General features: G+C 45.1%; 1 protein-coding gene and 1 long non-coding RNA gene across 9 annotated transcripts in view; one reads left to right on the top strand and one right to left on the bottom strand.

The window, feature by feature from the left end:
• Positions 1–61: 61 nt before the first annotated feature.
• Positions 62–25906, top strand: LOC144498800 (uncharacterized). 2 transcript variants are annotated; one of them, XR_013498756.1, is made up of 3 exons: positions 62–383; positions 21624–21754; positions 24460–25906. It is a non-coding gene; the product is annotated as an uncharacterized LOC144498800 (long non-coding RNA). The 2 variants fall into 2 exon arrangements; XR_013498755.1 differs by lacking the exons at positions 62–383; positions 21624–21754 and adding an exon at positions 3598–3843 and having other exon boundaries at positions 24460–24528; positions 24634–25906.
• LOC144498799 (oxysterol-binding protein-related protein 5-like) overlaps positions 22434–26543 on the bottom strand; it is a 157911-nt gene continuing 153801 nt past the window's right edge. For all 7 annotated transcript variants that reach the window (XM_078220488.1, XM_078220487.1, XM_078220485.1 and 4 more), the window contains 2 exons: positions 24375–24471; positions 22434–23328 (listed from right to left, as the gene is read on the bottom strand). In XM_078220488.1, coding sequence (XP_078076614.1) covers positions 23193–23328; positions 24375–24471 — 233 coding nt within the window. In that variant the 3' untranslated portion in view covers positions 22434–23192. The remainder of the gene's footprint in view (positions 23329–24374; positions 24472–26543) is intronic.

Here is a 26543-nt window from a genome sequence, read left to right as displayed (position 1 = left end):
GCGACGCGCAAAGAGGGCGTGGTCAGCAGATGGGTAACCATGGAGACAGGTGACCGTGCACCCGGCTTTCCGTTTTTGTCAACAGGTGGCGGCTCCCAGACCCCAGCAAGGAGGCAGGGCTGGTCAGACTGCGGACATTTATATATATACACCTGGGGGTGGGTATACTGGGCACAGCTTCAAAACAAATGTGGCGAAACTCGGAAATATAGTTACAACGAAGAAGATCCTGATAAACCTCAGGACATGAAGGGACCGGTGAAATAGGGAGATGCCGGTGTTGGACTGGGGTAAACACAGTAAGAAGTCTCACAACACCAGGTTAAAGTCCAACAGGTTTATTTGGCAGCACAAGCTTTCGGAGTCTCAGGCTCCTTCATCAGGTGAGTGAGGACTTGTGTTGGCAAACAGGGCATATAAAGACAAACTCAATTTACAAGATAATGGTTGGAATGGGAGTCTTTACAGGTAATCAAGTCTTAAAGGTACAGACAATGTGAGTGGAGAGAGGGTTAAGCACAGGTTAAAGGAACTAATTGATGGGGGGGAGGATGCAGGGGTAAGGGGAATTACAAAATTAATGGTAGAGGAGAGGGTGCAAGTGAATGAAGGCGGTAATTTAGATAAGGGAGTAGAGGGAGAGGGTGTTCGCGACTCATCAAAGCGGGTCCAGATAAAAGCTGGAATAAGGACACTTTGCCTGAATGCACGAAGCATTCGGAACAAGGTGAATGAGTTGATGGTGCAAATCAGCACAAGTGGGTACGATCTCGTGGCCATTACAGAAACGTGGCTGAAAGGTGACCAGGACTGGGAGATGAATATCCAGGGGTATCAGGCGTTTAGGAAGAATAGACAGGAAGGAAAAGGTGGTGGGGTCGCGCTATTAATAAGAGATAATATCAGGGTAGTACTGAGGGATGACATAGGCTCTGAGGAACAAAACGTGGAATCGTTATGGGTAGAGATGAGGAATAGTAGAGGGAGAAAGACACTAGTAGGTGTGGTATATAGGCCCCCAAATAATAATGTTGAGGTAGGGAGGGCTATAAACAAGCAGATAAGGGATGCGTGTAAAAACGGAACGGCAATAATCATGGGGGACTTCAACATGCACATTGACTGGCAGACTCAAGTCGGTAAGGGTGGAATGGAGGAAGAGTTCTTAGAATGCTGTCGGGATAGTTTCCTTGAACAGCATGTTACGGAACCGACGAGGGAACAAGCTATTTTGGATCTGGTATTGTGTAATGAGGTAGGTAGAATTAAGGATCTTATTGTGAAGGACCCTCTTGGGTCGAGTGACCACAATATGGTCGAATTTCTGATTCAGATGGAAGAGGAGAAAGTTTGGTCTCAAACCAGTGTCCTCTGTTTGAACAGAGGGAAATATGATAGCATGAGGGATGAATTGGCTAAGGTAGACTGGGAGAGCAGGCTGGCAGGTAGGATAGCTGAGGAACAGTGGAGGATTTTTAAGGAGACCCTTTTCAGTTCTCAGCAAAAATATATTCCAGCAAAAAACAGGGATTGTAAGAAAAGGGAGAACCAGCCGTGGATAACGAAGGAAATAAAGGAGAGTATTAAAATAAAAACAGCTGCGTACAGAGTGGCCAAAAATAGTGGAGAAACAAGTGATTGGGAAAAATTTAAGAAACAACAAAGAGAGACTAAGAAAGCGATAAAGAAAGGAAGGATAGACTATGAAGCTAGGCTAGCAATTAATATAAAAAATGATAGTAAAAGTTTTTATAAATATATAAAAAGGAATAGAGTGGCTAGAGTGAATGTTGGACCCTTGGAGGACGAGAGGGGGGAGTTAATAGTGGGAAATGAGGATATGGCTGAGTCTTTAAATAAGTTTTTTGTGTCGGTCTTCACGGTGGAGGACACAAATAGTTTGCCAAATATTAACGATAGAGGGTTGGCAGCAGGAGAAATACTTAATACGATTAATGTTACCAGAGAGGCAGTGCTGGGTAGACTAATGGGACTGAAGGTGGACAAGTCCCCGGGTCCGGATGGAATGCATCCCAGGGTATTGAAAGAAATGTCAGAGGTAATAGTGGATGCGTTAGTGATTATTTATCAAAACTCGTTGCATTCTGGGGTAGTGCCGGTTGATTGGAAAACGGCTAATGTTACGCCGCTGTTTAAAAAAGGAAGGAGACAAAAGGCGGGTAACTATAGGCCGGTCAGCTTAACGTCTGTAGTAGGGAAAATGCTGGAATCCATTATTAAAGAGGAGATAGCAGGGCATCTGGATAGAAATGGTTCGATCAATCAGACGCAGCATGGATTCATGAGGGGAAAGTCGTGCTTGACGAACATGTTGGATTTTTATGAAGATGTGACTAGGGCGGTTGATGGAGGAGAACCGGTGGATGCGGTGTTTTTGGATTTCCAAAAGGCGTTTGATAAGGTGCCCCATAAAAGGCTGCTGAAGAAGATTAGGGCACACTGAGTTGGGGGTAGTGTGTTAAAGTGGATTGGGGACTGGCTATCCGACAGGAAGCAAAGAGTCGGAATAAATGGGTGTTTTTCCGGTTGGAGGAAGGTAACTAGTGGCGTGCCGCAGGGATCGGTACTCGGGCCGCAACTGTTTACCATTTATATAGATGATCTGGAGGAGGGGACGGAGTGTAGGGTAACGAAGTTTGCAGACGACACAAAGATAAGTGGAAAAGTGAATCGTGTGGAGGACGGAGAAGATCTGCAGAGAGATTTGGACAGGCTGAGTGAGTGGGCGAGGATATGGCAAATGGAGTATAACGTTGAGAAATGCGAGGTTATACACTTTGGAGGAAATAATAACAAATGGGATTACTATCTCAATGGAAACAAATTAAAACATGCTACCGTGCAAAGGGACCTGGGGGTCCTTGTGCATGAGACGCAAAAGCCCAGTCTGCAGGTACAACAGGTGATCAAGAAGGCAAATGGGATGTTGGCCTATATTGCGAGGGGGATAGAATATAAAAGCAGGGATGTCTTGATGCACCTGTACAGGGCATTGGTGAGGCCGCAGCTGGAATACTGTGTGCAGTATTGGTCCCCTTATATGAGGAAGGATATATTGGCATTGGAGGGAGTGCAGAGAAGGTTCACCAGGTTGATACCGGAGATGAGGGGTTTGGATTATGAGGAGAGGCTGAGGAGATTGGGTTTGTACTCGTTGGAGTTTAGAAGGATGAGGGGGGATCTTATGGAGACTTTTATAAGATAATGCGGGGGCTGGATAGGGTGGAGGCGGAGAGATTCTTTCCACTTAGTAGGGAAGTTAAAACTAGAGGACACAGCCTCAAAATAAAGGGGGGTCGGTTTAAGACAGAGTTGAGGAGGAACTTCTTCTCCCAGAGGGTGGTGAATCTCTGGAATTCTCTGCCCACTGAGGTGGTGGAGGCTACCTCGCTGAATATGTTTAAAGCGCGGATGGATGGATTCCTGATCGGTAAGGGAATTAAGGGTTATGGGGATCAGGCGGGTAAGTGGTACTGATCCACGTCAGATCAGTCATGATCTTATTGAATGGCGGGGCAGGCTCGAGGGGCTAGATGGCCTACTCCTGCTCCTATTTCTTATGTGTATTGTCTCCAGCTGGGACAGCGAGTGAGATTTTGCAAGTCCAGGCAAGTCGTGGGGGTTACAGCTAGTGTGACATGAACCCAAAATCCCGGTTGGAGGCCGTCCTCATGTGTGCGGAACTTGGCTATCAGTTTTTGCTCAGCGATTCTGCGTTGTGTGTCGTGAAGGCCGCCTTGGAGAACGCTTACCCGAAGATCAGAGGCTGAATGTCCGTGACTGCTGAAGTGTTCCCCGACTGGAAGGGAACACTCCTGCCTGGTGATTATCGAGCGGTGTTCATTCATCCGTTGTTGTAGTGTCTGCATGTTCTCCCCAAGGTACTATGCCTCAGGACATCCTTTCTTTCAGCATATCAGGTAGACAACATTGGCCGAGTCGCAAGAACATAGAACATAACAGCGCAGTACAGGCCTTTCGGCCCTCGATGTTGCGCCGACCAGTGAAACCAATCTAAAGCCCCTCTAATCTACACTATTCCAATATCATCCATATGTTTATCCAATAACCATTTGAATGCTCTTAATGTTGATGAGTCCACTATTGCTGCAGGCAGGGCATTCCACGCCCTTACTACTCTCTGAGTAAAGAACCTACCTCTAACATCTGTCCTATATCTCTCACCCCTCAATTTAAAGTTATGTCCCCTCGTGCTAGCCATCACCATCCGAGGAAAAAGGCTCTCACTATCCACCCTATCTAATCCTCTGATCATCTTGTATGCCTCTATTAAGTCACCTCTTAACCTTCTCTCTAACGAAAACAACCTCAAGCCCCTCAGCCTGTCCTCATACGATTTTCCCACCATACCAGGCTACATCCTGGTAAATCTCCTCTGCACCCTTTCCAACACTTCCTCATCTTTCCTATAATGCGGCGACCAGAACTGTACGCAATACTCTAAGTGCGGCCGCACCAGAGTTTTGTACAGTTGCAGCACGACCTCCTGGCTCCGAAACTCAATCCCTCTACCAATAAAAGCTAACACACTATACGCTTTCTTAACAACCCTATCAACCTGGGTGCCAACTTTCAGGGATCTATGCACATGGACACCCAGATCCCTCCGTTCATTCACACTACCAAGTATCTTACCATTAGCCCAGTACTCTGTATTCCTGTTAGTCCTACCAAAGTGAATCACCTCACACTTTTCCGCATTAAACTCCATTTGCCACCCCTCAGCCCAGCTCTGCAGCTTATCTATGTGAAGAGTATGTACCGTGTATCTGGTGGATGGTATTCTCACGTGAGATTATGGCATCCGTGTCGATGATCCAGCACGTCTTGCAGAGGTTGCTGTGACAGGGTTGTGTGGTGTCGTGGTCACTGTTCTCCTGAAGACTGGGTAGTTTGCTGCAGACAATGGTCTGTTTGAGGTTGTGTGGTTGTTTGAAGGCAAGAAGTGGGGGTGTGGGGATGGCCTTGGCGAGATGTTTGTCTTCATCAATGACATGTTGAAGGCTCCAGAGAAGATGTCGTAGCTTCCCCACTCCAGGAAAGTACTGGACGACGAAGGGTACTCTGTCCACCGTGTCCCATGTTTGTCTTCCGAGGAGGTCGGTGCGGTTTTTCGCTGTGGCACATCTGCAGATGCAGTGGGGCAAAGTGTCATGCAAATTGCATCAACACTGGGGCAAAGGTCACACAGACTGTACCAACAGTGAGGCAAAGTGGCAAACTGCATCGACATTGGGACTGTTATGGTGAAATTAAAATAATGGACACAAAATCGTTACCTGGCACACAAAATGGACTCTGGGAAGGGACATTAAAAGGCACTGACTTTGGGCACAGACATTACACAAAGAGTTAAAACCTGCAGTATCTGAATTGCTGCAGGAAACTGGTCAGACCTGGGGCACTTTAAGACTTGAGATAAAGAGCAGACCCAGAACAATGAGTTTGATAACAAGGTCAGCCACTGATGGGGACATAAATGTATATATATCGAAACCAGTCATTGGTAGAGGACATAACTGCATAAATGTATCCAATCTATGACAATGATGTGTTAACTGTCAATGTCCGTACCTGTCTGCTTTTAACGATGTGTTAACTATTGATGTCCGTATCTGTCTACTCGACTTGTAACGATGTGTTAACAGCTAATGTCTGTACTGTCTATTGTCTAAAAAGTATAAGAGATGCTCAACTACCATTGTGTAGTTGAGAAGGGAGCTGCCAAGTACTGCGGAGTACCAGTGCTTTCTCCCAAAGTTTTGTCCGAAATAAAACTGTTTTGTTGAACCTCCAAGTCTGACTCCAAAGTGGTAAATTTCCCACAACAATTGGCGTAGTCGGCAAGGATCTCATTGCTGGCAAGTTCGATCGATTGGCCATGATCGGAAAGCCGGGGTAGAGATCACCGAATCTGTGGGAGTCAGACGAGGTCAATAATAGTTTAAAAGGGGTAAAATTAAGGGGTATTTATAGTGATAAGCATGGATTGTATATGGTATTATAGTGATAAGTACTAACTGCTAATGGTATAGTGATAAGTATTGATTGACTGTTACTTGTGCTGACTGACTAAAGGACAAGGAAGTGCCTGTCTCAAACGTGCAGCCTTAGGCCGGTTAAGAGGGGAAATCCTCCATGCAAAGGTCAGGACCCTGAAGTGGGCGTAGAGGCACCAAGGGCACTTAGGATTGTGAAGCACAAGTGGCAAAGGTCGGTTAACATCAAACTCTGTAGTGGCGAACAAACGCAGTTTGCCACCTGTTTGCATGAAAGTTTGTATAGTTGGGTACTGGACTGTCAATGTTGTAAAGCGGTGCGGAAAAGGAGCTGATCAACTCTGACCTAGAGCCGGACTCTGGTGGAGAAACACATTGCCGAGGTGGTAATAGTGGAGCCGTGAGTATAAATTGAAACCCTGAGATGATAGTGAAACACAGTGCTAGAGTAGTAATAGTGGCTGGGGGTAGTGAAGTCCCTACGGTAGAGAGAACACTTTACTAGGAAGTAATCGTGGCCGTACGGTGCCTAAAACACGTTGCCAAGGAGGCAATAGTGACCGGGGGTAGTGAAGTCTGCGAGATGGCAGATAAAGAAGTTAAGAGAGGACCTGCAGGATCTCCTATTGAAGTGTACATAACAGACAGACACGCGTTAATAAAGAGGATGCAAAGGGATGGCTGGGATGCTTCTCAGACCTTAGAACAGCAGAGAAAGTAGATAGATGGGGGAAAAGAAAAACAAGACAAAGAAGACAGCGGTATTATTAGTACATCAGTTAGCTGGACTAATTGAGCAAGTAGTCGCCTCTACTAAAAAGTGGAGTGAAGATAAAGAAGATTAGAGAGTTAGAATCCAGAGTAAGAGAACTGGACAAACGAAACCAAGTGTTAGAAGAGAATCGATGGGGAGGGGAAACTGTTCCTCTACCTCCTTATGAGTCCACACGACAGGGACCAATCGCTCCTCCAGAGGAGTGGGAAGCGCTAGAACACAACTTAGCACCAGTAACCCGAGGGGGAACAGATGCGCAGCCAAAAGCAAATTATAAACCATTCACCCCAGGCGAAAGGCAGCAGATAATGGCTTCCCTGGGTAAACTACAACCTAGACGCGCAAACACTAAATTCTGGGAAGAATTAGATACAATTTGGGTAGGACACCAATTACACCTGAGAGACGTACACCAACTGGTCAGGGCAGCCTGTCCAGCGGATAAGTGGAGGCAGGTAGCAGGTGGACCCGCCGCTCCTCCAGCACAAGATTATAGTGGGGGACATTGGACACATGTAGTCGCCCTAACAGCAGAAATAGATGCCCAACAGGCAGCCTTCATCCAGTTTAAAACAGAAATTCAGAGAGTTTTAGGAAACGCTCCTACTAACTGGAGCAGAATTACCACGACCAAGCAGCTATAGGGAGAAGAAGCTTCTGAGTACGGGGAACGTTTGTTCCAAGTATACCAGGAATGCTCAGGGCAAGGAAACCCAGGTCATGGGGATCGAGCGTTCATCCAGGCTTTCAAGGATGGGCTCTCTAGTGCTCACGAAACCATCCTAAAAATGGGAGTGATTATGTCCCAGGATTATGATGAACGAGTAGAATGGGCTAGTGGGAGGCAGAGAGGAGAAATCCCAGACAAGAGTAAGGCAAGAAAGAGTAGCCGCTTACAGTAATGGGAACGGAACTAAGTCCAAACTGACTTGTCACAATTGTGGCCGACAAGGGCACTTTGCAAGGGATTGTGGGGCCCCAAGGAAAGGAAACAAATTTGGAAGCAGTGGGAAACACTGTAGTCACTGTATTCAAAATGGACACACAGAAGCAGTGTGTTGGGACAAACATGGGAGACCCCCGACCCGATCCATGACCACAGCAGAACCGGAGGGACCAAGGAACCTCCGAGGTCAGCAAGATTGATGGTCTGCAGCCCCCATTCATAAGGGTAAAAAGGAGGGAAGGATTTATGTGTCTGCACTAGTAGGGGGCAGGACGCAGGAGCATCCATATCTGTCACCGACCTACCCTTACCCACTACAAGTAGAATGATTTACCTAACCGGGATAGGAGGGAACAAAACACCCACCTACCTGAGCGAGACCACGTTAGTAGAAATAAATAATTTGAATATACCAATGAGGTTCTGTGTGTGTAAAAATAACGACGGTACAATAATGGGAAATGATTTGATGAAAGAATATGAGATTTTGATAGACTGTGGAAAGGGAGAATTAATCTGGCCAAGACAGGATGGTCAGAAAACTAGAATAGGGAAACTCACAAGTCACCTCAAAACTATTAAGGTGGCCACAGCCACCACCAGAAATTGGGAATTAGAGACAGGAGGGTTCGGAGCCATCTGTGCCTCTGTCCCCGGAGTATGGGCTAAAACAAAATTAGATACCGGCTTAACTAAAACGGACCCAATAAAGGTACCTGGACCGGAGCATAAGCCCCACCGACAATACCCAATCAAACCAGAGGCAGAGAAAGCTGTAGTGGAGATAGTTAAAGAGTTAGTGGAAAAAGGAATTCTGAAGGAAACCACGAGTACCACTAACTCTCCAACCTGGCCGGTGAGCAAACCTGACGGAAGCTATAGGCTCACGATAGATTACACCAGACTCAATAAAGTCACGTCCAAGTTGCACCCCATTGTAGCAAGCCCCTCGACAATCCTGAATGGACTGTCACAGGAGCACAAAATATTCACAGTATTGGATATAGCCAAAGGATTCTGGTTCCTACCCTTGGATCCCGAATCCCAAGACAAATTCGCCTTTACAGTGGGAGACAAACAGTACACTTGGACTCGCCTACCGCAGGGATTCCACAACAGCCCCACTATCTTCCATCGAGTAATGCTTGACATCCTGAACAGGGTAAAACTGCCAGAGGGTAGCACGATCCTACAATATGTAGATGATATCTTAATAGCTTCGGAGTCCAAGTCAGGACATCAGGAAGCACTATATCTAGTATTAAATGAACTAAAAACCGCAGGGCTAAAGGTAAGCCCCGGTAAAGTCCTGTACCTAGGACACCTTATATCCCAAGGGCTTAAAGAAACAGACCGAAAGAAGGCGGTACAACAAATGCCGCGGCCCGTCACCGTAAGAGGGGTCAGGAAGGTGCTGGGACTGTTTAACTATAGCCAAAGTTTTATCCCAGGATTCGCAAAATTGGCAGAACCTATACAAAGACTAGTCAAAGGGGGAAAACCAGCTTTAAATCCCATAGAATAGGGACCCGAGCAGGAAGAGGCTTACAACAAATTAAAAACAGAACTGATATCAGCCCCTGGACTAGGATTACCAGATTGCAATAAAGACTTCCACATACATTGTAGTAATGAAGGAGGGTTCTATTCCGCAGTGGTAACACAGGACCATGGCGACAAAAGGAGACCCATAGGTTACTATTCAACAGCAGAAGGGCCGGTAGTCACCGGACTGCCAAGGTGCATAGCCGCCTTGGATTGCGCTGCCTGGGCTGTAATCGTTAGCGAGCCAATAATAATGACAGGGAATATAATCCTTCACACCAAACACATCTTGGTGGAAATGCTGAACACGGGAAAGCTAAGGTCCGTCTCAAACATGAGAATGGCTAAGTGGGAAGCTGTCCTCCTACCTCCAAGCAAATCCGTAATAATAATACGGGACACAGGAAATAACCCAGCAGAAGGGATTTTAGACACAGGAGAGCCACACAATTGTGGGGATATAGATATGGACGTAGAAGAAGGTAGGATAAAGGATGTACCTTTAACAACAGCTGAGGAGACCCTTTTTGTAGATGGTTCACGCAAGTATGTGGAAGGATCACCCCGGACAGGGTGGGCAGTAGTAAATGACAAATTAGAAATAGTAAGGTCAGAAAGGATTGACGGAGGCCTATCCGCGCAAGTGGCAGAACTAGTGGCACTCACAAAGGCACTAGAGTTATCTGAAGGCAAAACGGTAAACATATATACAGATAGTCGGTACACATTCGGGGTAATACACGATTATATGACAGCATAGGGTAGAAGGGGGTTCATAACCACGGGAGGAACTCCTATTAAACACCAACAAAGAATTGAGGCATTGCTAAAAGCTAGTGAGAAACCCCGAGAAGCCGCAGTAATAAAAATTAAAGCGCACCAGAAAGAGATAACCCAGACTGGTTAAATTTCAAAGGGAACCAAGCCGCAGATAGAGCAGCACAGTTAGCCTTAGAACAAGAGACAGTTGGCGAGCTGCCAACAGCAGTAACGGAACAGACAGGAGACGAAATAGATATTCGGGACTTGCATGAGGATACCTCGAAAGAGGAAAAGGGGAAGTGGGAAGCACAGGGAGCGAGCAAAGTGACTGATAACGTTTGGAGACGGGAAGATAAGGTAATAAACAAAGAACAAAGAACAATACAGCACAGGAACAGGCCCTTCGGCCCTCCAAGCCCGCGCCGCTCCCCGGTCCAGGATTGAATCCTGAATCCAGGATCCCCGCCCAATTTTCCAGCCTATCTACATACTAATATCCTATCCACCGAGCTGTCCCTCACAGCTACGATGCCTTGTTCATCACAACCTATTAACTCACCCCCACCCCCCCATTCCAGACCATGTGATCTCCAGGGAGAGGCGAAAACCCAGAGTGAAAACCCCAGGGCCAATATGGGGAAAAAAAATCTGGGAAATTCCTCTCCGACCCCCTGAGGCGATCGAAACGAGTCCAGGAGATCACACTGGCCCTGATCGGAAAATGCTTCCCAACCCTATTCATTTCCACTTCCACGAACACCATATGAATTCCCTGCCCCCGAGACAGGTTCCCAACTATCCGCAGTCTCGCTCTGTACTGGCACCAGTAAGATGATCATAGAATGAAGCCTTGAAACGAGAAACAAAGAACAATTAGCCCGCGCCGCTCCCTGGTCCAAACTAGACCACTCTTTTGTATCCCTCCATTCCCACTCCGTTCATATAGCTGTCCAGATAAGTCTTAAATGTTCCCAGTGTGTCCGCCTCCACCACCTTGCCCGGCAACCCATTCCAGGCCCCCACGACCCTCTGTGTAAAATATGTCCTTCTGATATCTGTGTTAAACCTCCCCCCCTTCACCTTGAACCTATGACCCCTCGTGAACATCACCACCGACCCGGGGAAAAGCTTCCCACCGTTCACCCTATCTATGCCTTTCATAATCTTATACACCTCTATTAAGTCTCCCCTCATCCTCCGTCTTTCCAAGGAGAACAACCCCAGTTTCCCCAATCTCTCCTCATAACCAAGCCCCTCCATACCAGGCAACATCCTGGTAAACCTCCTCTGTACTCTCTCCAAAGCCTCCACGTCCTTCTGGTAGTGTGGCGACCAGAACTGGACGCAGTATTCCAAATGCGGCCGAACCAACGTTCTATACATCTGCAACATCAGACCCCAACTTTTATACTCTATGCCCCGTCCTATAAAGGCAAGCATGCCATATGCCTTCTTCACCACCTTCTCCACCTGTGACGTCACCTTCAAAGATCTGTGGACTTGCACACCCAGGTCCCTCTGCGTCTCTACACCCTTTATGGTTCTTCCATTTATTGTGTAGCTCCTCCCTACATTATTCCCATCAAAATGCATCACTTCGCATTTATCAGGATTGAACTCCATCTGCCATTTCCTTGCCCAAATTTCCAGCCTATCTATATCCTTCTGTAGCCTCTGACAATGTTCCTCACTATCTGCAAGTCCTGCTAGTTTTGTGTCGTCCGCAAACTTACTGATCACCCCAGTTACTCCTTCTTCCAGATCATTTATATAAATCACAAACAGCAGAGGTCCCAATACAGAGCCCTGCGGTACACCACTAGTCACAGGCCTCCAGCCGGAAAAAGACCCTTCCACTACCACCCTCTGTCTTCTATGACCAAGCCAGTTCTCCACCCATCTAGCCACCTCCCCCTTTATCCCATGAGATCCAACCTTTTTCACTAGCCTACCATGAGGGACTTTGTCAAACACTTTACTAAAGTCCATATAGACAACATCCACGGCCCTTCCTTCGTCAACCATTTTGGTCACTTCTTCAAAAAACACCACCAGGTTAGTGAGGCATGACCTCCCTCTCACAAAACCATGCTGACTATCGTTAATGAGTTTATTCCTTTCTAAATGCGCATACATCCTATCTCTAAGAATCTTCTCCAACAACTTCCCCACCACGGATGTCAAGCTCACCGGCCTATAATTACTCGGGTTATCCTTCCTACCCTTCTTAAATAACGGGACCACATTGGCTATCCTCCAATCCTCTGGGACCTCACCTGCGTCCAGTGACGAGACAAAGATTTGCGTCAGAGGCCCAACGATTTCACCTCTCGTCTCTCTGAGCAGCCTTGGATAGATTCCATCAGGCCCTGGGGATTTGTCAGTCTTTATATTCTCTAACAAACCTAACACTTCCTCCTTTGTAATGGAGATTTTCTCCAACGGTTCAACACTCCCCTCAGAGACACTCCCAGTCAACACATCCCTCTCCTTTGTGAATACCGACGCAAAGTATTCATTTAGGATCTCCCCTACTTCTTTGGGCTCCAAGCATAAGTCCCCACTTTTGTCCCTGAGAGGTCCGATTTTTTCCCTGACAACCCTTTTGTTCCTAACGTATGAATAAAATGCCTTGGGATTCTCCTTAATCCTGTCTGCCAAGAACATTTCGTGACCCCTTTTTGCTCTTCTAATTCCCCGTTTGAGTACTTTCCTACTTTCTTTGTACTCCTCCAGAGCTCCCTCCGTTTTTAGCTGCTTGGACCTAACATACGCCTCTCTTTTCTTTTTGACCAGTCCCTCAATTTCCCTGGTTATCCGCGGTTCTCTAATCCTACCCTTCCTATCCTTTTTTTACAGGCACATGCTTGTCCTGTAGCCCTAACAACCGTTCCTTGAAAGACTGCCACATACCAGATGTGGATTTACCCTCAAACAGCCTCTCCCAATCAAGAGCTGCCAATCTCTGCCTGATCCCAATAAAGTTAGCCTTCCCCCAATCCAACACCTTACCCTTGGGACACCACTCATCCTTTTCCATCACTATCCTAAAGCTAACAGAATTGTGGTCACTATTTGCCACATGTTCCCCTACCAAAACTTTGAAGACCTGACCGGGCTCATTCCCCAGTACCAGGTCCAGTATAGCCCCCTCTCTAGTCGGGCTGTCTACATATTGTTCCAACGAACCCTCCTGTACACATTTTACAAATTCCTCCCCTGACATATCCATTTTACAAATTCCTCTCCTGACATTTCCATTCTTCCACTTGTAATGGCACCAGAGTGCATACAAAACACCCTATTGGAACTATACCATGGACTCTCACATGTGGGAAGAGAGGCCATGATAACTAGTATAGGAAATGAATGGTGGTGGAGAGGAATGGGAAGAGACATAGCCCGACACTGTCACCGATGCGTGATGTGCGCGCAACACAACCCTGGTCGACCCTTAAAAATTAAGATGGGACACCAGCCCAGACCAAAGGGACCCTGGGAACATCTGCAAATAGATTTCACAGGCCCACTACCATAATCCCATGGCAAAACCTATTGTCTGGTTAGTATAGACCAGTTCACCAGGTGGGTAGAAGCGTTCCCTACTACAAATTGTACTGCTACCAGGGTGGCTAGAATATTGGCAGAAGAGGTAATCCCTAGATGGGGAGTCCCCCGACAAATCGATTCGGATCAAGGGACGCACTTCACCGGAAAGGTGGTAAAAACAGTGTGTCAATTGATGGGGATAAAACAAAAATTCCACATCCCTTACCACCCACAGAGTTCTGGAATGGTGGAACGTATGAATAGAACACTTAAGAATGCACTGGCTAAAGCCATACAATCGTCAGGAAAAATGTGGACAGAAGTATTGCTCACTATATTAATGAGGCTAAGAGCTACCACAAACCGGACAACTGGATTAACCCCTTGTGAACTAATGACAGGAAGAGCGATGCAATTACCAGAAAGTATCATAACAGGTGGGACTGATGTAGGTCCATTAAAAGACAAAATCAGAAGATATGTTTTGGAACAAAGAACAAAGAACAATACAGCACAGGAACAGGCCCTTCGGCCCTCCAAAGCCCACGCCGCTCCCTGGTCCAAACTAGACCATTCTTTTGTATCCCTCCATTCCCACTCCGTTCATGTGGCTATCTAGATAAGTCTTAAACGTTCCCAGTGTGTCCGCCTCCACCACCTTGCCCAGCAGCGCATTCCAGGCCCCCACCACCCTCTGCGTAAAATACGTCCTTCTGATATCCGTGTTAAACCTCCCCCCCTCACCTTGAACCTATGACCCCTCGTGAACGTCACCACCGACCTGGGAAAGAGCTTCCCAGCGTTCACCCTATCTATGCCTTTCATAATTTTATACACCTCTACTAGGTCACCCCTCATCCTCCGTCTTTCCAGTGAGAACAACCCCAGTTTACCCAATCTCTCCTCATAACTAAGCCCTTCCATACCAGGCAACATCCTGGTAAACCTCCTCTGTACTCTCTCTAAAGCCTCCACGTCCTTCCGGTAGTGTGGCGACCAGAACTGGGCGCAGTATTCCAAATGCGGCCAAACCAACATTCTATACAACCGCAACATCAGACCCCAACTTTTATACTCTATGCCCCGTCCTATAAAGGCAAGCATGCCATATGCCTTATTCACTACCTTCTCCACCTGTGACGTCACCTTCAAGGATCTGTGGACTTGCACACCCAGGTCCCTCTGCATATCTACACCCTTTATGGTTCTGCCATTTATCGTATAGCTCCCCTGTATGTTCTACCAAAATGCATCACTTCGCATTTATCTGGGTTGAACTCCATCTGCCATTTCTTTGCCCAAATTTCCAGCCTATCTATATCCTTCTGTAGCCTCTGACAATGTTCCTCACTATCTGCAAGTCCAGCCATTTTTGTGTCGTCCGCAAACTTACTGATCACCCCAGTTACACCTTCTTCCAGATCATTTATATAAATCACAAACAGCAGAGGTCCCAATACAGAGCCCTGCGGAACACCACTAGTCACAGGCATCCTGCCGGAAAAAGACCCTTCCACTACCACCCTCTGTCTTCTGTGACCAAGCCAGTTCTCCACCCATCTAGCCACCTCCCCCTTTATCCCATGAGATCCAATCTTTTGCACCAACCTACCATGAGGGACTTTATCAAACGCCTTACTAAAGTCCATATAGATGACATCCATGGCCCTTCGCTCGTCAACCATTCTAGTCACTTCTTCAAAAAACTCCACCAGGTTAGTGAGGCATGACCTCCCTCTCACAAAACCATGCCGACTATCGTCAATGAGTTTATTCCTTTCTAAATGCGCATACATCCTATCTCTAAGAATCCTCTCCAACAACTTCCCGACCATGGACGTCAAGCTCACCGGCCTATAATTTCCCGGGTTATCCTTCCTACCCTTCTTAAATAACAGGACCACATTAGCTATCCTCCAATCCTCTGGGACCTCACCTGTGTCCAGTGACGGGACAAAGATTTGCGTCAGAGGCCCAGTGATTTCATCTATCGTCTCCCTGAGTAGACTTGGATAGATTCCATCAGGCCCTGGGGATTTGTCAGTCTTTATATTCCCTAAAAAACCTAACACTTCCTCCCTTGTAATGGAGACTTTCTCTAACGGGTCAACACTCCCCTCCAAGACACTCCCAGTCAACACATCCCTCTCCTTTGTGAATACCGACGCAAAGTATTCATTTAGGATCTCCCCTACTTCTTTGGGCTCTAAGCATAATTCCCTATTTTTGTCCCTGAGAGGTCTGATTTTTTCCCTGACAACCCTTTTTTGTTCCTAACATATGAATAAAATGCCTTGGGATTCTCCTTAATCCTGTCTGCCAAGGACATTTCGTGACCCCTTTTTGCCCTTCTAATTCCTCGTTTGAGTTCTTTCCTACTTTCTTTGTATTCCTCCAGAGCTCCCTCCGTTTTTAGCTGCCTGGACCTAACGTACGCCTCTCTTTTCTTTTTGACCAATCCCTCAATTTCCCTGGTTATCCACGGTTCTCGAATCCTACCCTTCCTATCCTTTTTTACAGGCACATGCCTATCCTGCAGCCCTAACAACTGTTCCTTAAAAGACTCCCACATGCCAGATGTGGATTTACCCTCAAACGACCTCTCCCAATCAACAGCTGCCAATTTCTGCCTAATCCCACTAAAATTAGCCTTGCCCCAATCTCACACCTTACCCTTGGGACACCACTCATCCTTTTCCATCACTATCCTAAAGCTAACAGAATTGTGGTCACTATTTGCCACATGTTCCCCTACCGAAACTTTGAAGACCTGACCAGGCTCATTTCCCAGTACTAGGTCCAGTATAGCCCCCTCTCTAGTCGGGCTATCTACATATTGTTCCAAAGAATCTTCCTGTACGCATTTTACAAATGCCTCCCCATTCAGACTCCCAGCCCTACGCGATTTCCAGTCTATACCAGGGAAATTGAAGTCTCCCACTACAATAACCCTATTTTTCCTGCACCTATCCATTATCTCCTGACATATCCGTTCTTCCACTTCCCTTGGGCTGTTGGGGGGCCTGTAGTATACCCCCAACATAGTGACTGTGCCCTTCCTGTTTCTGAGCGCCCAACTAAAAGGGATGCGCAATTTGGTAAAAGATAATCAGGAAGAAAGAGACGCAGAGAGAGAGCTTGAAACGTCCCTGACATCCCAACAGCGGGAAGTCACGTCCTCGTAAAAACATTACCTGACAAACCAGGGTTTGCACCAAAATGGAATGGGCCATATGAAGTTATAATTAGTGGAGATACCTGTGCCTGTCTAGACATAAGAGGGAAAGCTGTATGGAAACTTTGGACCCAACTGAAATTACACAAAGAAATTAATTAATTAAAGTGACCAGATTGCTTTCCCCAAAACAGGTGAAGACTGCAAGCAAGAGTAGCTGACGCGTTCGGGTTGACAGTATAACTTTTGGAAAATTGTATAACTTAAAGTATTAGGATGGATACTTGCTTGTTGCAGACATGTATGAAATCGCGTATGTAACTGTATTACTTGCGTTGTCGCGACTGTAAACTTGACTGGGCTCGAGGATAACCTATTTTACAAGGCTCATATACACTTACACGGGAATCGAACTGTATGTTACCCGTTAGCCTAATCGGTAGAAGCCCTATTTGTGGCCACCCCTGGGTGAACCCCCATGACTTATATACAGTAGATACATCAGACGCACCCTGTAAGGGACAAATTGGCAAATATAAAAGGGGTATACAGGGGAAATGTGTGGAACTTGTAAATTCCACAGATCCTGTGTGCAGGGGGCTCCAACAGGTGGGAGGAAGAGCTTGCTCGGATAATGCAAGCTATCCGCATTGTTTTTCGGGGCAGGGATGGGGATGTGCATATGCCTTGGTCCCCAAGAATGATTCCTGCGTACAGACGCAGTGTCTCTGTCAGCACTGTCGGGTAAATAGGGGTCAGTTTACTTGCACCTGTGATGAGCAGAAATGCCTGAATGTAACTGCGGGGAGGCAGTTCATTTGTGGCAGTGTAATGGGACTCATGTCAGCTCAGTCAAATGGACATACCCGTTTGATACTTACTAAGTGGTGGGATCAAACGGGGAGTCAAATAAACCGAGCAATTGGCGGTATACACAAACCAATAACCAGGACACTAAATGCTACCGGACTAAGAAGGGATTTGTATTCCTCTTCAACGGTACCTACACGACAGCAAAACCAACCCTCCCGATCCTTTTGGCAGTAGGAACAATAGGACCACTCACTGTTCCATGCCCTCAGAAGGGGCATATCCGGAGAAAGATAGTAACCCGGGCTATCAGCAAAGAATTCTGTGCTGATTGGGAAACCCCAGGCACAATGGGATCATCACAGGGATACGGGTTCCTTGGAGCCCTATCTCTGGAAGGCGGGGGCGGGGGCGGGGGGGGGGGGCAGGAGTAATTGGTGCAAAGATAGGAATCATATTGTCTGTGGACTAACAGTCCTGGGAAACAGTACATCAAAAGCACTGGAAGCTGTCAACCAAGAAATGGCTGAACTGAGATTATATGCACAGCAGACCCGATATGCAGTAGACTACCAGTTAGCACAACAGGGGAGTATGTACAATCATAGGAGACAAATGCATAACCCATGTCACAGACGAATCCTATAACATCACTCAAGTCATTAATAACATCAGAAAACAGCTTGATGATTTCAGACAGGGACCCAAGAAAGAGAGTAGCTGGCTGGAATGGCTAGTGGGGGGATCCTATTTAATGCATGGACTGATCATACTCATTGCAATAGTAATTGTCTGTTGCCTTATTGTTGGATGCCTTAATGGCTGTTGCAAAGCAATGGTGACACGAATTGTGCCAGGAGCGAGTGTAACCATCGAGAAAGAATACATGATGGGAACCTCTGAAGACGTCAAGAGCTACAAGGAAGGAAAGAAGAAGATGAACATCTACCTGTGAAGATGATGCTGTTGTTGGTCTGTGGATTATTAAATAATAATCCTGACCAAAAGGGGGAGCTGTTATGGTGAAATTAAAATGATGGACACAAAATGGTTACCTGACACACAAAATGGACTCTGGGAAGGGACATTAAAAGGCACTGACTTTGGGCACAGACATTACACAAAGAGTTAAAACCTGCAGTATCTGAATTGCTGCAGGAAACTGGTCAGACCTGGGGCACTTTAAGACTTGAGATAAAGAGCAGACCCAGAACAATGAGTTTGATAACAAGGTCAGCCACTGATGGGGACATAAATACATAAATGTATATATCGAAACCAGTCATTGGTAGAGGACATAACTGCATAAATGTATCCAATCTATGTACAATGATGTGTTAACTGTCAATGTCCGTACCTGTCTGCTTTTAACGATGTGTTAACTATTGATGTCCGTATCTGTCTACTCAACTTGTAACGATGTGTTAACGGCTAATGTCTGTACTGTCTATTGTCTAAAAAGTATAAGAGATGCTCAACTACCATTGTGTAGTTGAGAAGGGAGCTGCCAAGTACTGCGGAGTACCAGTGCTTTCTCCCAAAGCTTTGTCCGAAATAAAACTGTTTTGTTGAACCTCCAAGTCTGACTCTGAAGTGGTAAATTTCCCACAACAGGACAAAGCGACAGACAACTGCACCAACAGTGGGGCAAAATGTCTCACAGTCTGCAATGACATTGGGGCAAAGTATCACACGAACTACATCGACTTTGGGGCAAATGGTAAGTTGCACCAAGAGGGGCAAAGTGGCAAACTGCACCGGCAGTGGGGCAAACCAGAAGACAAATTTCACTGAGGGGGGAGCAAAGTGGCACACATTGTATTGGCATACAAACTGCACTGACAACAGGGCAAAGTGCTCACAAACTACACTAATTGTGAGGCAAAGTGGCAGACCCAGAACAAATGCACAAATCTTAACTGAATCAAATTAGTTTTCCTCCTGCAAAATAAATAAAAAAGCTGAAAGCTGGGACATTTGAACCTTTTTGTGGAAATTGTCAGGACACCAGGATGGTTAATGAAAATCCAGGATTGCCTTAGCAAAACAGGGACATCTGGTCACCCAAATTGTTGGACATTTAACAATGTTCAAGATGCTATATAAATGCAAGTTTATGTCATTGTCTACAGATGACGAAGAAAATAAAGAAATCAAAGAGAGGGCATGAAAAAAGATTAACAAGTTAAGTTAAAGAAAACCCAAAGTTATTTTATCAATATATTAATGGTAAAAGCTTAGTTAAGAAAAAAATGGAACCGATCAGAGATGAAGGAGGGAACTTTAGTGTAGATGTAGAGGCTGTGGGAAGGGTTTTAAATGAATATTTTGCCTCCATGTTTACAAAGGAAAGGGATGATGCAAACTTAGTAGTCCAGCAGGAACACATATTGGACGGGATAATCAGAGAGAAAGTACTCGAAGGGTTGAAACCCTTGGAAGTTCATAAGTTGCCAGGGCCAGATGGAGTGTTTCCAAGGCTGCTGAAGCAGGTCAGAAAAGAGATAGCAGATGCTCAGAGGATGATTTTCCAATCTTCACTAGATACACGGGAGGTACTGGAGAAATGCAAACGTAGTTCCATTGTTTAAGAAGAAATGAAATGAAATGTCAAAGAATTATAGGCCAGTTGGTCTTGCATCAGTGATGGGCAATAGTAGAATCAATCCTAACAGATAAAATTGTCATGTAGAAAGGCATGGACTTATCAGAGATGGTCAGCATGGATTTGTTAAAGGAAGGTCTTGCCTCACAAACTTGATGAATAACAGGGTTGCTGAAGATAGTGCAAAGGATGTTGTGTACAAGGATTTTATCAAGGTGTTTGACAAGGTCCCACATGGCAGATTGGTCAGAAAAGCAAAATCCCATGGGACACAGGGTAATGTGGCAAACTGGATCAGAAGTTGGCATAGTGACAGGAAACAAAAGGTAATGATTGCCTTTGCAAATGGGAAGTTGTTTCAAGTGGTATTCCACAGGGCTTGGTGTTGGGACCCTCGCTGTTTGTGTTGTATATTAACAATTTGGATGTGAACGTGGGGAACACAATTTGAAAATTTGCAGATGACACAGTGATTGGCCGAGTAGTGGATAGTGTAGAAGATAGCTATAATCTACAAAACAATATCAATGGGTTGATGGACTGACCAGTAAAGTGGCAAATGGATTTCAACAGAGAAGTGTGAGGTAATGCATTTAGAGAGGTCAAACAGTTATAGGGAATCCACAATAAATGGGAATATACTAAGAGGGGTAGATGAAGTGAGAGAACTTGGTACACAAGTTCCTAAAGGCAGGAGTTCAAGTAGACAAGGTTGTAAAAAAAGTCATATGGAATGCTCTCCTTCATTGGCAGAGGTGTAGAATATTAAAGTAAGTATATAATGTTGGAATTGTATAAAACCCTGGTGAGGCCACAACGGGAGGATTGTGTGCAGTTCTGGTCACCATATTACAGGAAGGATGTAATTGCTCTGGAGAGAGTAAAGAGGTTTACAAGAATGTTGCCAGGGTCATAAAAGTGTAGCTGTAAGGAGAGATTGGATGGGTTGGGGTTATTTTCTTTGGAACAAAGAAGGCTGAGGAGTGACTTAATAGAGGAGCACAAAATTATGAAGGGAGGAGAGAGTGGACAGGATAAAATGAGATCAAACCAAGTCTAAAACAATGACAGTAGGTGTAGAGGGGTCATGAGGAAGAACTTTTTTATGCAGAGGGCGGTTTGTGTCTGGAATTTGACTGAGTTGGTGGTGGAGGCAGAGACCCTAAACTCTTTTAAAAGGTACCTGGATCTATACCTCAAGTGTCGTAAGATACAGGGCTATGGGCTGGGTGCAAGGTGGTGGGATTAGAAAGGGCACCTGGGTGTCCTTGAGCTGGCACAGACAAGATGGACTGAATGGCCTCCTGTGCTGTAACCTATGGTTTTATGCTAGTGTTGGTACCATTATATGGTACAGTATGTTCCCTATGGAGACCAACTTACCTGGTCGGATTCTGTCTATCCTCTTTTTCCAGTATAGGAGACAGAATCGTTGGTGCAAGAATGATGAGTGCCAAATAAAAAAATTTGAGCGAAGCGAGATGCAAATCTAAGGACTATCAGGAAAAAAGTGGTTTAAAAATGAATGATGGCCACAAACTATTGGGTGAATCATCTTATTGGGCTCTCTAACCTTGTAATTATACAGCTCAGCATGGAAGTTATTTATATAACAGGGTTGGTGGGTCTGCAGAGCTCCCGCGAACTCCTCCAACCCCACGTTGCCTCACCCCTGCAGGACTCCCCTCCCCCTTCCACCCCCCCTCCCCCCAGAGCTCCTCCCCATTACCTCCCCCCACATTATAGCCCCACCCCCACTCAGGCCTCACTCCCTTGGCACTGCCCTGGCACAGTTATGGTATCTGGTGCGCACTGCCAGGCTGGCACTGCCTGGCCATGCTCCCAACCATGTGGGGGGCTCAATGGCTTCCGATCCCCCCCCCCCTCCATCCCCCCTCCTCCTCCCCAGTGAGGCTGTCAGTGGAGACCAGCTGTGATTCTCATCGGCCCCTCGTGCTATGTCATTAATGAGCATGTCATTTAAATCTAACCTGAATGGTATGAAGCCGACCTCGTCAGCAAAACTCTGCATGGCAAAAAACGGGTGCGAACCTGATTTTTTCGGCATGCAATCTTACCAGCTCACCACACCGGTTGGTAAGATTGCGCCCCTGTCTTTATGCATGCCCTAATATGCCTTGAATTGATGCACTTAGTGACATGAAAACACTGCTGATCTGAAAATGACCCATCATACCGCTGGAATGTTTAAACGCATGCATTCATGGTTTAAAAATTGTTTTTTATTTATCTGCACCTGTTTACAATAATGTGCATTTCATTCATAGAATGTTACACAAATGTGAAATTTTATTGCGCCCACAAGGAGGAAAGTAGCAGCTAGTGCCTATAGGTTCTTACCATCCTGGAGGCATTTCTTTTCAAACCTGTAATAATCCTCTGCTGCCTGCTGCTCGAAAATATCTTACTTAGTGCTAGGTTAGAGCCAAGATTCACAAGGGTGTGCAAAAGATCTTCTACGTTGCTGTTTTGTATATATGTATAGAGGTAGGGCAGACCGAAGGAGTCTGTCACATTCATGGACGGGTGTCTAAATTCATATTCAGAACAGTGTACAAATTGAACACCACAAATATTACCATCTATTCAGTTTATAAATACTGTTGGGAGGAAGGTTTCTAATTGCTGTTGGATTAGAAAGACTAGAAGAAAGGAGGAAGAAAAAAATTGCACATTTGAAAAGTCATATTTGGCTTTAGCATTAAGGCCTAGGTTAGGGTTGGTTGTCCTTGGAGGCAGGGTGCGTAGGAATAATGACCACAGGTATGCTCCCACCCAGAACAAAATAGAACAAAAAGCTAATATGTTCACAATTTTTTCCAAGGATCTCTCTCCCCAGATGTTTGTTGAATAGTTGCCTTGGTAACTCATTTTACACCATGGAAATTCTGCAGTCATTCCTGATAGAATCCTGTTAACAGTCTTGAACACTTTTCAAAGTGGTTGCTGAGGGAGCCATCTGCTCACCCGTAAAAATAATTGATAATTAATTGGAATAATATGAGTACACAGATGACCAGCCAGTAGTGGGGGTTCAGGAGCCTTGTCCGTGATATGTACTGTTTTTGACAGGCTTGCCGCTTCAGAGCAATGAGGTTCCTGAAAATAAACATAATTCAGGTTTTTATTACCAAGTCCATTATTTAGATCAAACTAGTTGATCGTCTGATAGCTCAACTATTCCAGTAGAATTGCAAGTAGGTTCAGACATGGCCTGAGTTTTCAGCTGCCGCCAGAACTGGTTTTGCTTTGGCAGAACTAATTAATAGTCTCATAATAAAAGATCCATTGCGAAGAAGTGATCATATACAATTGAATTCCATAATAACTGTGAAACCAACATACTTCAGTCCCAAACAAGATTCTTAAACTTAAAAAAAGTCAATTATGTAGGTAAGAGGGAAGAGCTGGCTAAGGTTGATTGGGTAAATGGACTAAAAGGTATGGCGATAAATAAACTATGGAGAAACATTTAATGAAACAATACTAAATGTCCAACAAAAATAAATTCCATTAAAAATAAACACTCAGCAAGAAAGATCAACTTGTGCCTTACTAAAAAAGTTAAAGATAGTATTAAATTAAAAGAGGCTTATAATGTTGCAAAGAATAGTGATATCTTTGAGGAACTAGATCTTGAGGTTTATTATATTTTATGATTGTTTAAAGAATGGTTTGAACATTTATGGAGGCAGGTGTAATATAAACTGTGGAGTCAGTATTTGCTCAAGAATTTCAGGTGAAGGTGCCCATGTTTAAATAAGAGATATCTCACTTCATCGCTTTGAGATTTGTCTTCTGCACAGCTCAAGCTAAGGCTGCGTAGGAGGGACAGGCTGAAGCTTCCCGTGCATTCCCTTTACATTAGTCTGCAAGCGTTCCAAAAGATCAGTGAACCACAACAATAATCCCAGAACCTTGGAGTAAGAACAATGTCAAATTGAACTGCTCGCACCTGCTCAGCATGCAAAGCAGGCCAGACAGTTGACAGAGAGGCTGCTCAGTACAGTAACACTTCCAAACTATAATCAATATTTTAGCTAATACTGAGCCATACAGCATCATACAAGGGTAAATTATTTATTTTTATTCATTGCAAAGATATGTGGTGTTAAAGGATGCCACTAACTGCTTGCCATCTTTACCTGCGAATTTCCTGCTGTGTCCTCTGTATGGATTGTATAGCTGTGTGAATATCTGTTAACTCATTTATTCCTTTTCTGCACCTAGGACACAACAACCCTGAAAGAAATGACACATGACACATCAGCTCCAAGCCATCAATAAAACACTATTGATGTTAAGTTTCATTTTTTTTATTTTACCACCAATTCAAAGCTCATTAAATCGCCTCTACACTCCTCATTCCTATCTTTCTCCAATTTTCTCTTCTGTTCTCTTTAGGGCACTTTTTTTTTACTGGATTACAGTTTCATAGATGCCAGTAGCCCTCCAGTTCCAAAGAACAAAGAACAATACAGCACAGGAACAGGCCCTTCAGCCCTCCAAGCCTGCGCCGCTCATGTGCCCAATTGCCCATTCTTCATGCCTCAGCCTAGACAATAAAAGTCAACATTCCGTTCAACTGAAGAGGGAATGACAACCAAGCTTTGAAACCGTGCACACTTGGTGTTACCATATACACTATCTTGCAGTCACTGAATTGCAGTCAAGATTTTGACCTGTCAAAATCCAGCACAGAATGGAAAATCAACCAGGCCCTTAAGGAATCTACGCCATTGTAACACTGAACCTTAGAACCACAGTGCAGGAGGAGGCTAATTGGCCCATCAAGTCTACACCGACACTCTGAAAGAGCATCTTACCCAGGCCCAGCCAATCACCTTTTCCCTGCAACCTCACACATTTACCATGACTAATCCACTTAACCTACACATCTTTGGACACTAAGGGCCAATTTAGCATAATCAGTCCATCTAACCTGCACATCTTTGGACTGCGTGAGGAAATCAAAGCACCTTGAGGAAACCCATGCAGATACAGGAAGAATGTGCAAACTCCACACAGACAGTCACCCAAGGCCGGAATCGAACCCGGATTCCTGGCACTGTGGGGCAGCAGTGCTAACTACCGCCACTGTGCTGACCTGCTGGGTTTTGTCTTTACCTGAGGTACAGGAGAATGTATCAAGTGCTGAGAAGATACAATTGCACCGAGTGTCCATTGGTTCGTGGCAGCATCTTATGTTATCTACCACCACCACCATGCATTGAGTGACATTGTGAGAGGGACAAACATTTCAGTGCTGCTGACAGCATTACAGTGTAAATGTAGCATTTATCTAAGTATATATTTATCTACAGACCATCAATCCCATGCTGAACCTGATATTAATTGATCCTGTTTTTCAAAAGGCTTCAAATCAACTCTGGAATAAAAGCAAATTACTGCGGATGCTGAAATCTGAAACCAAAAGAGAAAATGCTGGAAAATCTCAAAAGGTCTGGCAGCATGTGTAAGGAGAGAAAAGAGCTGACGTTTCGCGTTCCGGTGACCCTTTGTCAAAGCTTTGTCAAATCAACTCGGGAATCCTTCCACCACTTCTCCACTATTCCCCTTAGGGAAAAAATGTGTGTGTGAAGATACGCTAAAAAAAATCATAGCAGGAATGGGAACCTCTAATATTTCCTCTCTATAATAAATGGAAACATCTCATAATTTGTTTATTTGTTCTTGAGTGAATGCCAAATGTTTAATTCTTCTAGTCTCTGAGACCCACCTTGACTCCCACCATATTGATGCAAGTCAAAGAGTCTCCAGTATAGAGCCAATTCATGTTTAACACAGCATGTATACAGAAACCTGCATTAAAATACAGAAACCTTCTTTGGTGAGGAGCTATTAGATTCTTCTAAAACACACAAGAACCAGCTTCATGTATAACTAGTGCTGATATGAGATCAAGCTTGGGATTGGTTCTGACAGGAATCTGGCATGAATTTTCCAATTTTGATATCTAACTGGATCTTTTAACTATAAATACAATTCAGAATTCTGGACGGCCGCCATGATAGGCTCCTGTATCAACTCCATCTAGTTTTGGTTTTTGGAGAGCATGCCCCTCGTGCAATGGCTCCAAATAAATGCTACTCTGTCTTTCACATTGCACTGATGTACTGGGAGCAGAGCGATTAAGAAATTCATTGCAACATTGTCATTTCAAAAGGGGCAGCAATACATAGCTGGTCTGGAGTCACATGCAAGGACAGCAACTTTCCTTCCTTAAAGAACATTGGTGAATCAGCTGGGTTTTTACAATAATCGATTATAGTTTCCTAGTCACCATTACTGAG

This window comes from Mustelus asterias, chromosome 9 (genome assembly GCF_964213995.1).
Source record: "Mustelus asterias chromosome 9, sMusAst1.hap1.1, whole genome shotgun sequence".
In the NCBI taxonomy this organism is placed as follows: domain Eukaryota; kingdom Metazoa; phylum Chordata; class Chondrichthyes; order Carcharhiniformes; family Triakidae; genus Mustelus; species Mustelus asterias.
Note: the sequence above shows the minus strand (reverse complement) of the source record. Positions and strands in the feature narration are given on the sequence as shown.